This window comes from Fusarium subglutinans (genome assembly GCF_013396075.1).
Source record: "Fusarium subglutinans strain NRRL 66333 chromosome Unknown NRRL66333_c0000349, whole genome shotgun sequence".
NCBI lineage: Eukaryota > Fungi > Ascomycota > Sordariomycetes > Hypocreales > Nectriaceae > Fusarium > Fusarium subglutinans.
Window position 1 is genome coordinate 18,973 of NW_023502412.1, and position 10,339 is coordinate 29,311.

The 10,339-nt window shown below is 48.9% G+C and overlaps 7 protein-coding genes across 7 annotated transcripts; 1 reads left to right on the forward strand and 6 right to left on the reverse strand.

Moving 5' to 3' along the window:
* Positions 1-527: 527 nt before the first annotated feature.
* FSUBG_13496 (uncharacterized protein) lies at positions 528-1,280 on the reverse strand (the record flags this gene model as incomplete). Its single annotated transcript, XM_036678393.1, has 1 exon — positions 528-1,280. One exon carries the CDS (start codon positions 1,278-1,280, stop codon positions 528-530), a length of 753 nt encoding a protein of 250 aa, XP_036531041.1.
* Positions 1,281-1,988: 708 nt separating this feature from the next.
* FSUBG_13497 (uncharacterized protein) lies at positions 1,989-2,520 on the reverse strand (the record flags this gene model as incomplete). The annotated part of the gene is made up of 2 exons (XM_036678394.1): positions 1,989-2,299; positions 2,358-2,520. 2 exons carry the CDS (start codon positions 2,518-2,520, stop codon positions 1,989-1,991), a joined length of 474 nt encoding a protein of 157 aa, XP_036531042.1.
* Positions 2,521-3,028: 508 nt separating this feature from the next.
* FSUBG_13498 (cellobiose dehydrogenase) lies at positions 3,029-3,928 on the reverse strand (the record flags this gene model as incomplete). Its single annotated transcript, XM_036678395.1, has 1 exon — positions 3,029-3,928. One exon carries the CDS (start codon positions 3,926-3,928, stop codon positions 3,029-3,031), a length of 900 nt encoding a protein of 299 aa, XP_036531043.1.
* A 1,287-nt stretch (positions 3,929-5,215) lies between these two features.
* Positions 5,216-5,611, reverse strand: FSUBG_13499 (uncharacterized protein; the record flags this gene model as incomplete). The annotated part of the gene is made up of 1 exon (XM_036678396.1): positions 5,216-5,611. The coding sequence occupies one exon, from the start codon at positions 5,609-5,611 to the stop codon at positions 5,216-5,218; it is 396 nt and encodes a 131-aa protein (XP_036531044.1).
* A 771-nt stretch (positions 5,612-6,382) lies between these two features.
* FSUBG_13500 (bypass of stop codon 6) lies at positions 6,383-7,687 on the reverse strand (the record flags this gene model as incomplete). Its single annotated transcript, XM_036678399.1, has 5 exons — positions 6,383-6,754; positions 6,807-6,892; positions 6,949-7,046; positions 7,191-7,237; positions 7,673-7,687. 5 exons carry the CDS (start codon positions 7,685-7,687, stop codon positions 6,383-6,385), a joined length of 618 nt encoding a protein of 205 aa, XP_036531045.1.
* Positions 7,688-7,755: 68 nt separating this feature from the next.
* Positions 7,756-8,112, forward strand: FSUBG_13501 (uncharacterized protein; the record flags this gene model as incomplete). The annotated part of the gene is made up of 1 exon (XM_036678400.1): positions 7,756-8,112. One exon carries the CDS (start codon positions 7,756-7,758, stop codon positions 8,110-8,112), a length of 357 nt encoding a protein of 118 aa, XP_036531046.1.
* A 618-nt stretch (positions 8,113-8,730) lies between these two features.
* On the reverse strand, positions 8,731-9,708 carry FSUBG_13502 (uncharacterized protein; the record flags this gene model as incomplete). The annotated part of the gene is made up of 1 exon (XM_036678401.1): positions 8,731-9,708. One exon carries the CDS (start codon positions 9,706-9,708, stop codon positions 8,731-8,733), a length of 978 nt encoding a protein of 325 aa, XP_036531047.1.
* Positions 9,709-10,339: the final 631 nt, after the last annotated feature.

Here is a 10,339-nt window from a genome sequence, read left to right on the forward strand (position 1 = left end):
TGGAATAATTGACTGCAATGTTTGTGTTGATGCGCAACAAATGGTCTCTGTGTTCATAGCCTAAAGCTTAGCCATATAGGCCGCAATTGTCCCATAGCAACACCTGATCAGTGAGATAGCAGAATTCTAGCCAGCTATGTCTGTTGGGGAGATCCAAGGCCAATCAGGAATCATCACCGTGTTCTCATTCAATTTACGTTCCATATCTGAGCGAACACCAGATAGTGATTATGTTACTCTAACCATCTCGTAAGTCTTCGTCATCCAGGAGGTGACAATGTTATCGATACGTAAAGTTCTAACTTTTAGATCAACAAGGTTCTTGTTTAAGTGTAAGACTTCAAGTTTCGTTGAGATGAACCAATTCAAGGCAGGTACAGGACGCCAGGACAAAATGATTATCGCCTTTGCGTCAGTTTCCCCATGCTTTTTTGAATCCATCTTCTCCGGAATATTGCCATATACCCTAAACCACAATTCCTAACCCTAAATAGCATCGTGAAGTCCTTCAGACCAGCCCTTGAGGCTTAAACACCTCTCTGCTGTTTCAGTTCAGCGATCTCGCTGATCTTGCCCTTCAGTTCGTTTTCCAACATTACTCTATCAGCTGATAGCTCCTCGATGCCTTCGCTTAGATGTTTGATCATCACGGCATCTTCTTGGACCTTTTGAGACAGCTGAGCTATCTCCCTTGCCTGCGCTTGAGTCTTCTTGTGCGCCTCGAGCAGACCCTTTCGGAATTCGGCTTCCTTGTTCCGCACTATTTCTTCTACCTCCCTTCTGTCTTTGACCGCCATTCGGTGGTCTTCCTCCTCTTTAAGCTCGTATAACTCCATTCGTTCCTGGAGTTGATCACGAAGGGCTTGGTTCAGCTCTTTGAGTGTGGCGATCATGTCGTCTTTGTCTCGGTCCGTCATAGATGGATCATGTACGGACTCTCTCAGGGCCTTGATCTCTTCATCCTTGGCTTTAAGCTTGGCTTCATATTCCTCTCGCAGTGCGGCGGTTTCTGGTCCCTTGTCTTGTAGAGCCTGTCGCGCGATGTCGTAGAAACCAGTTCGTGTCTCTTGCGAGGTTCTCCGAAGGTCTTCCAGCGCGGATTCCGTTTTGCTCGAAAGTATCGTATGCTCTATCTTGAGAACGTTGCTGATAGCCTTCAAGGTTTGATTGAAGGCTTTATCGGACTCAGCATTGAACTGCTCTGTGAACTTCTCATGGAGGGTTTCACAAGCCCAGTCATGTTTTGTAATGTTCGCTTCAAAGCTTTCCTGCTGAGACATGTTGAAAAGTAGATGAATGGTGCGCGAGTGGTTGGAGGCTATCACGGCGTTCTCGTTTGCCTCTTTGACGGATGTGTAGGAGAGAAAGTGTAGGGTCGGGTGGCTGCTGTTTGTCGTGAAGTTGTAGCCAGCACTCAAGTGATACAAACTCAACTTCAGCAGATGTGAATGAGAACAAACAGCCTCTGTCACCAAAACCATAGGTGGTCAGGACGCCTTCTTAAATACCCCAGCAGCTGCAAATAAAGTTACCAATTGAGCCATCATAAAAGCATGTTATTCTGCTTTTGATTGGGAGACTTCTCAACATTGAGTTTATGCACATATTGCCTCCGAAAAGTCGAAGTTTGTTAGGATTTTCAGAGTTTTGGATTGGCATGCCTTGTGGCGACGTTGTAAGCTTTAAGTAACAATCCGCCATGGGTGGTCAAGGGCAGAGTTCAGCGACTAGGTAACAACCCCCTTCCCCCACCTGGTCACATTAATGTTTCCTTTTTCAGATGCAACCCCAGCTACCCAGATAATGGATTAGCGCAGTGTGAACTCAACCATAGTGCTAACAGCACAGTCATAGTTTCACCTATCGAAGAACCAATCACCATGATCAATGGGCAAGCAATCTGCAGTATCGGTGTAGAGTTAACATTATACTTGTGTTTATCTCTCAGCATCCCATAGCTTTGACATTGCTGCTCTATGCTTTTCCTCTCACTCTTTGCGATCCTTTTGCCAGAGAATAGGAATATCTCTAGGGCCAGTAGATCCGATTCTTGCGGACCGAAAGCGTGTGTTCAAAGGTCTCAGCTGCAGTCGCTCGGGGCCAGGACCTGGCTTCAAAGACCCAGAACCAGGGCTTTCCACCATTGCGAGAGGTTGGTGAGGACGGTCTTCTGTGTCAATGACAGGGTCTCTAGGCGATGTTGACTGGATTGGCTCGATAGGCGATGGCTTGCCTACCATCTCAGAGCGAAGGTTATTCTCCTGTTGCGTCTTAGGGCCATTACTATTATAATCCTTGCCTGAGAGGACTGTTAGAATGGCAATCAAAACCGCCGCCATCGGTAGCATTGTACTTACCACCGCAGCCGTCTTCAGCGTCTTTGGGGGATAGGAGATTATCGGTGTCCTTGCCTTGAATTGCACTCTTCTTCACTTGTAGACTGGGCGTGACATGGTCTGGCCCGTCAGATGCAAGAATCTCGGCGTAATCGCGCTCATTCTCTGGCTGACGCGAAGACATCTTTGTGTGCGGGGCTAATAAGTTAGCAACTAAGTTCCAGTATTTTGTGAGTCGTTCAATCTTACGAAGAGCAAGTGCACAGTCTGGTGACCAGACGATCTCGGTGGTGTTGCGTTGTGTTGAAACAAGAGAGCTAGCAGAGGTGAGGGAAAATTCTTAACAAGCAAAACAATGTCGGCCAGCGGGGGCAATATACTCCGTTTCTTTTAGCACCAGAAGGCCAACAACAGGAACCAGTGACGCTGATCGGCTGGCAGTGAATTGCTTATAGAGCGTCTGTCCCTGTCACTGACTGCCCAGTCATGGTTCCTTATTTCGTCAAGCCCCACAATCTGTAGTGTGGTTGCACAAGGCTTACCTGGGGCAACTCGTCTATGGACATCGCTCACAGAATGGCAAGGCAGGGTTCTTGGAACTTTGTTTTGAAGTACGCTAAGTATGGACGCCGGCTCAACCCATCATGTACAACTATGAAAACAACAGAAATGCTGACCACTCTATCTTCCATCTAGTCATCGTCTTCATCCCCAGACTCATCTCCAGAGTCATCATCACCACCATTGCCACCTCCGACTCCACCTCCCGTTCCAGCTCCCTCATCACCGCTATCCTCGTCATCACTACCACCGTCCAGGAACGCGTTAGGTACCGTCGCCACAGCGCTTCCAGAGTCACCCACTGGATCCAATGCCTTGGCCGCAACGGCATCAAAGCCAGTTGTCTTGGCTTGCGCCAGACGCGCAGTGAAGGGCCCAAAGCCCCTTTCATGGAAACCAAGGAATGCACCGGGGTTTGAAGGGTCGCCTCTCGGAGGCCTCTCAGACAGCGCCCAGCCCATCACCGCGTTTCCAACAGCAGCTTCGGGACCGAGACCCAATGTGCTGTCGAGACAGTTCTCACAGAGAAATGTGTACAAGAGGGAAGTCTCGTTGACTGAGACACCATCTGGTAGCGGTCTGACTTTGAAGTTTCCTTTGACTTCCGCAGGGTTGTCCTCGTCAATCGCCTGTCGAAATGAAGCCATGACTCCTCCTTTTCCGTCAGGCCATGCAGCGAGGATGAAGTTGCCCTCCATATCTCCCGTCAATCCAGCCGCACCCCATCCCTCCCCGTTCGCCAGTGGGAATTGTAGTTGACCGATAAACGACCCAGCAGTTGCGTTTGCAGATGCGGCGTCGGGCAAGGCGAGAGCGAATGCGAAAGAGGTTCGGGCACCGAAGAAGCGCTCCATTGTGAGACCTGTCACTTGGTCCACAAAGGGCTCGGAGACTTGATTTACTGAGGATGTAGGCTCATCGTCGGCTAGAGCGAGTGCGGGAAGGAGGAGGCTTGTGGCGAGGATTCGGTGAGGGTTTATGTATCTTTGACGGGCTGTTCGTCGATTGTGGATGTTTCGAAGAAGAGGCATTTTTGGGAATGTGCTTGTACTGGGTCTCGAGAAAATGGACTTTGAATGTTACAAGCACTGCTGTTGGATGAAGACAGGATACAAGATGATGAAATTGCACGAGAAGACAGCAGGTAGTCCAGGACTTATAGTTCTTACCTCAGTGAAGCCAAGAAATACAAGAATAGCCTCAAACCTTTCATCCTCGAGAGGGAGCCAAAAGCCAGGCCTCTCCCACCCACCTCACTTCTAATTCCAGCACGTAACTGTTTCGCCTCCGCATTTGGACTCGAGAAACGCTCGCTTACACTCAAGAACCCATCTCGTCTGAAGCCTTCTGTTTCCAGCGCACTGCTCCGTCTCATCGCCACTGAAACGGTTCTGTTTCTACTATTAATAGGAACCGTTTGAAGCTTAGAAATATGGTTGCAATTGCTTAAAGCGTGATTGGCTCGAAAATTACAGACGAAACAATGCGAAACGTCGATTTAGCCTGTTTGTGCTGAGTGGTCGGTTGACTGCGTCGCTTAAGTGAGGATGAAACGTTTTGAGCCAGAGGTTCGGGTTTCGACCGCCCCCGCAACGATCTTGGCAAGATGCCGACAACCGTTCTTTGAATAGCTTTTCTAATTGTGTTTTTATGTCTTTGGTGATTTTTCTCTTCTTCAGAGATGGGGCTACGTGTGACCGGATTGGGGGGTACCAACTTCTCGATGGGTATTCTGGGTCTTGAGTAAATGGCATTATGGGTGTCAGTTGTCACGTTTGCTCTCTGGCCAAAGACAGCTTAAATGCGCCACGGGGAACTTCTTCCATTCACAACTTTCACATTACATCGAGTCATCAGTTTCGACAGCTCAATCACTTGATGTCCCAATTCATGGAACAGAACGCCGTAGCATCAGGCGTATGATGGCTTGTCTCATGTCTCACATTCCCAAACATCGCAATTGGGTAAGTTCGGAGTTTTCTATTACTTAGCTCATTGAAGTACCCAAAAGACTGATCAAACTATAGTGACTAACACCGAATGTACCATGAACAGACAAGCGTTACGTCCAGTTGGTCTCCAGCAATCGTGTATCCCGCCCAATGCTTCAAATACATCCAAACAATGTCGATATCTTATGCTCCTCCTGTCTGCACCAGCGGACAGTCGTCTTGCCAGTTCTCTCTGTACACGGCGTCTCAATGCCAGCGTCGACAAAAGAGGAAGTCGAAGAGAGCGGTGATATGGGACCTGGAATTACTGAAACTGTCAGCCATGTGTTCGAAGAGCGTTCCATCAACTTACCTGTCGCTACCAGCTCAAGAGTCTCCGTTTCGTCCGTCCTCCACGACCACCTCATACTCCAAGGACCGAAGCCGCTCATCGCGGCAGAATCCTGCTGCTGCTTCATAAGCAAGCAAAAGCATCTTCAAGGCCTCATCCCCTCCTTCGATAAGAACAATCTGTTGAGTACCATCCGCTAAGTCATGTACACTGACCTTCTGTTGATGGCTTGGTAGCCCATAGCAGGTTTGCAAAGCCAGACTCCGGAAGTTCCCTTGCTCATCGATGGCGCCAACAAGTCGGAGGGTCTGGCCGACCACTAAGAAGGAACCGGGTAAGCCCATGTGATATAATGTCGGTTCTTGGTTATCTGTAGGGGTGACTTGGATCTGGTCGTCTCCAGGTGCACTGGGGGTCTCTTCGTTGCTCATGATGGAGATGTTGTCGTGCGCTTGGGATGAATGGTTGGGATGAGAGCAGGATGAAGACAATGGTGTGAAAAGAAAAGGATGCTCGCCTCTGAGTATTGCAAGAAAAGCTTGCTGGCCATATGGCCCATCTTTTGGTAGCTTACAGCAGTCTTGAGGTGAATGGATGATGTCTGATTCACTGGCGCACGAAATGATTCAATGAGCAGGCAGTACAGCGCTGAGCTGCGCTAAGTGCACTGATAGCGCTGAAGAACTAAGGTAAACAACAAAGACTACGCTCCACAGTCCCCACATTTCCATCAGTGAAGCAACCGTGCCTAGAAGCGTGACCAAAGCCAGATAGTGAAATGTCCATGAGCTGCAGATAGTGTGAATTAAACAGGAAGACGTCAATTTGATCAAGAGATCATTAACTGTATCTTTGAGCGTGTCATACCCAATTCACAATATGTGCAGGAGAGATCTAAGTTTTTAGGTTTGTCTCGCGTGTCTATGTAAGATGATTGGTGGAAAATGACAGGGCTGCCCCCTGTTCTGCTGGTTCACTGCGAATGCCCACTGTTGTCAAAGACAGTGGACGGCTTCACAAAGGAACCTTGGTACGAGTTATTGGCACGACCCAGAGCAGAACATCACGAAGATGAAGGAGAAAACGGTTTGAAAGAGTTTCATTCTGCCTCGGGTCATAAAGTCTCCGAAGTAACTATTGAGCACTTTCCTGATCCCGTACCACATTGCAACCACGTACTACCAAGTCCATACTGTCCAACTCTAGTTCACCTCATCCTCATCCTCATTCTCGTCCAAAGGGAACTCCCAAAGACATTCCTCGGGCATCTTCTCGGGGCCACAGCGTGGGGGCATCTCATGGTTGACTGTGGCCCGGGCGATAACCCGCAGACTGTTGCTGATGTCGATCAAAGTTGAGAGCGTGTTGGTGGCAACGGCACGCTTGTGCTCAGCGCGATGGTCCTTCATAGTGTCGGCGTCAGATCTGTTCGAGTGAGATGCGATAGCACGACGGGCCTTCTTGCGAAGCCGGATGGTCTTTGGGTGGGAGTTGTACGCCTCCTTGGTCATGCGGCGATTGACCTTGATGTGCTTGATGAAACGTTCGAGTAGACTTCCCATACGCTGAGTGCCCTGAGATTTCGTTAGCACTCATAATATGAAAATAAGAATGTCTCAAACTAACGCCGTCGCAACCCGCGTAGCTCTTCTTCTCCAGGTAATCAAAACAGACCTGATCGCAGGCCTCGCAAAGAAACTCCTCTCTGTTGACTGCCGAAGAGTTAGCGGAAATGTGACAGGTAAAAGCGTATGCATGCGGAACTTACAGTCCTCCTCGTCGATACAGATCTCTGGAATCTGCTTCTTGGGAAACCAGTCAATGGCTTTTCTGAGACATGGCTCACAGCTGTAGAGACCGGGGCGCCTGAAGGGGTCAGTGAGAGGCCCGGTTCTTTGCGAGGCGTTTTAATGTGGAAGATAAAAAGGGGGAATGACTGAGTGGTGAGATGGCACAATAGGGGATTGTGAATGAGAACACAAAGTGGGAGATTCAAGAAGAGCGACTCACATGGTGTCGGCAGCGATGAAGACAGAGAGATGGAAAGACCAGGGGAACTTTGAAAAGGTTAGCAGCTATCCGATACTGTATCGCGCGTCGTAATGCGGCCACGAGGAGGGGCTGTTGGGATTACTGACAATGTTGTTGCTGAGGCTTCAACTGGAGAAGATATAATGCAAGAAATCATAAAGCTGCGCTTTGAGAGAGTGTGAGGTAGTCCGTGCGGTGCTCAACGAGCTCTAAAATTGTGCTGAGGTAAACAAACGAGAGCGGAGCTGAGTTGGCAAAGCCTTAGAGTAAGTCTTGTGTTACTTGAGCCGCCTACCACACAACGCTTTATCTCGCAACTTGAAAGCCCACTCCTTGCTCACTCTGTCGCCAAAGGTTCAGATTGAAGCGACAGCGACCAAGAGGTCGATCGTTCGTCCAAAGTCTCCCAGAAATCGTATGTCACGAAACTTTCAGTTCAACTCACAAGGGCTTTTACTGACCAGGCACAGATTCATCTCAAGCTCACCTCCTACCACCAGTCCGCTCCCGACGCTTCAAGACTAAGATTCACCAATCGGAAGCAATGGCGCGAACGAGAAAGAGAAAGGCTATCGAAGCTCTCCAGGACGAGCCACGACAGACAACGGAAACTCAAAGCTCCGAGGACACACTGAGTCCCGAGAACGAACAGCTGCGAGCGGAAATCAAGCTCTTGAAGGACACATTGACAGACCTTCGCAACTCCATCGAGACCAAGGACATGCTGATCAAAGAGCTCCAACAGTCGAGGGACGCGCTCGAAAAGCTGTTCAGCACGGTTGATATAGAAAATGAGCGATTGCGGGAGAGTCGATCCAAGGAAAAGACTCCTGAAGATACCAGATCTCGGAACGAACGGCTGCAAAGTCAAATGTTTGACGTGTTTCTACCCAAACACTAGAACCAAGCCCAAATGAGTCTGGCTGGAAATTCTCGAGTACAATGGATGGCTTTTATTAATGGTTTAATGAGCGAAAAGGTACATGTCAATAATGGAGGGAAACGCCGGTACCATGAGCCTGAAGTTCGATGATTGGGAGGAACAGAATGGCGGACTTTTAGAGTCTGTTGTCCAATCGAACGTTAATTGATTGCGTTCATACTCCAAACAAAGCCAATGCGATGCTCTCATGTTGTGCACATATGGCTGGACAAGTTCCAAGGCTCACGCAACGATAAACAAGCATGTATCAGTGATTTTGTGTTTTTACTGTGTGCCACGGATGGCTTCTATCTGTGAATGCCTTTTGCACATGAATGACCCGTTCATCTGGCTGCATATTCAACAAGCTTCTGGGCTACCGCAACATCTAATCCAACAGGGTGCAGTTCACGGTTTACCCAAGCCATTTTCCGTAGAGCACCTGGCGATCAACATGTGATCAAGGTAAACCTCAATGAAATATTAGCAAGGGTATTCGTGGGGAGGGGTAAACAAACCATTTGATCGAGAGCGACATGTGTCAGACGCCAACCCCAAGGACGAGGTACCCTCGAAGATGTCCAGTATGTGAAATATTCACTGTCGGTTACGACCAAGAGTAGTGTCAAGGATTTCTCGCTCTCTCTTCATGAGCCCTTCCACGATCAGATCTGACAGTTCGTCTGAGTCACGGGGAGCCACATTCTCAAGTTGGGCATGCATCACATAGCGGGAGAAGATGAGATCCATGGGAAGATGAATCAGACTCGCATCATCTGCCTCAGTTCCCTCATTTCCTTCACCGTATTGACGTTCCATAGCACCGATGGCCTTGCGGATGTTCTGAAGATCGAGCGTGGTCACGCTGTACACATCGAAGCCGCGCTCTGTCGTGACGTAAGGACCCTCTGCCTTTGGAGACTCTTGAACAACCTTGGCGAGCTGCAGCATCATGAAGATCAAGTGTCTCGGGTCTGTCAGGTAGGCCTTGATGGCATCGTTCTGTCCCTGAAGGAGAGGGTCGGTAGGGCTCATGTCACGAGTCTTGATGCCACATGGGGGGCTCTCGTTGGTGCAGTGGCTTGCGAAGACCTCGGAGATGGGAGTGGTCAAAGGTCCAGAGCATGACTGCATCAAGCCGCGGAGTTGCTTGAGTGGATTGACGTCCGGGATGGGGGGCATCTTCCAAGGGCGTCTATCATCAGTACGGCAGATGACAGCATACTGAAGGATCAGAGTGAGGTTGTTGGTGCCCTCCATCTCGAAAACTGGGTGCGTCATGAGGCGGCAGAGCTCAATAGAGAAGGTATGGCCCCAGATCTGTTCGTGGGTCTGAGCGCGAAGGCCACGAACGGGGGAAAAGATACAGATCGGGTTCTCAGCACACTTGCGCTTGCAAATCTTGAAGAGAAATGCGAAGTGGGCTGCTGTACTAAATTCGTACGTGATAGCTTCGGGGACAAGGCAGGATGGATAGGCCGAGGCGTCGGTGAGGTCGGCTTCAGAGGGATATCCCACCTTTCGCAGCCGAGCCTCCGGAGGGAGGTCGATGAGCAGTGCCATGAGCTCATCCATGAAGGGCTAGAGAGAGGAGGATGTTTAAAATGAGGATGGAGAGAAAGTGAGGAGTCTGAAGACAATACGCCCGAGAGACAAAATGAAGATCCAATAGAGAACGAAGACGATAGCGGAAATCAAGATCGAGGCCTTTTGACGAGGAATCGAGGACGAAGTAAAAACATGATGTGACGAATGGACGAGAAGTGACACCAGCTCTGGATGAGGCGCTAGGCAACCAGAATGGCAGACCCGTGGGCAAGCTGCAGTGGAAGTGGCATTCAACCGTAGATATTCCGGCCCACCCCCATCCCTCTATCACAAACAACTTCCATAATGTACCTCAAGGGAAGCAAAATGGTTTAGGACTATCATCCTAAGGGACGGAAATAGTTAGGTAATTTATCCCAAGGTATAGGAATGTTCATATAAGTTTAGTCTGTCTTTGTCGAGCTTTAGACAAGTTAATTTTAGCACCGTATCTTGAACTTCAGAAGTTACAAGATCCTGATACTAACAGCAAGCTATCATCCTAGGCAAGGCAAAGCTGCGGCTAATTACAATCAGTATACTTAACCTTTATAATTAATAATTAACAGTAAAGTTAATATTACATTTCTATTAGTAATTAAATAGAATTAAATTCTCT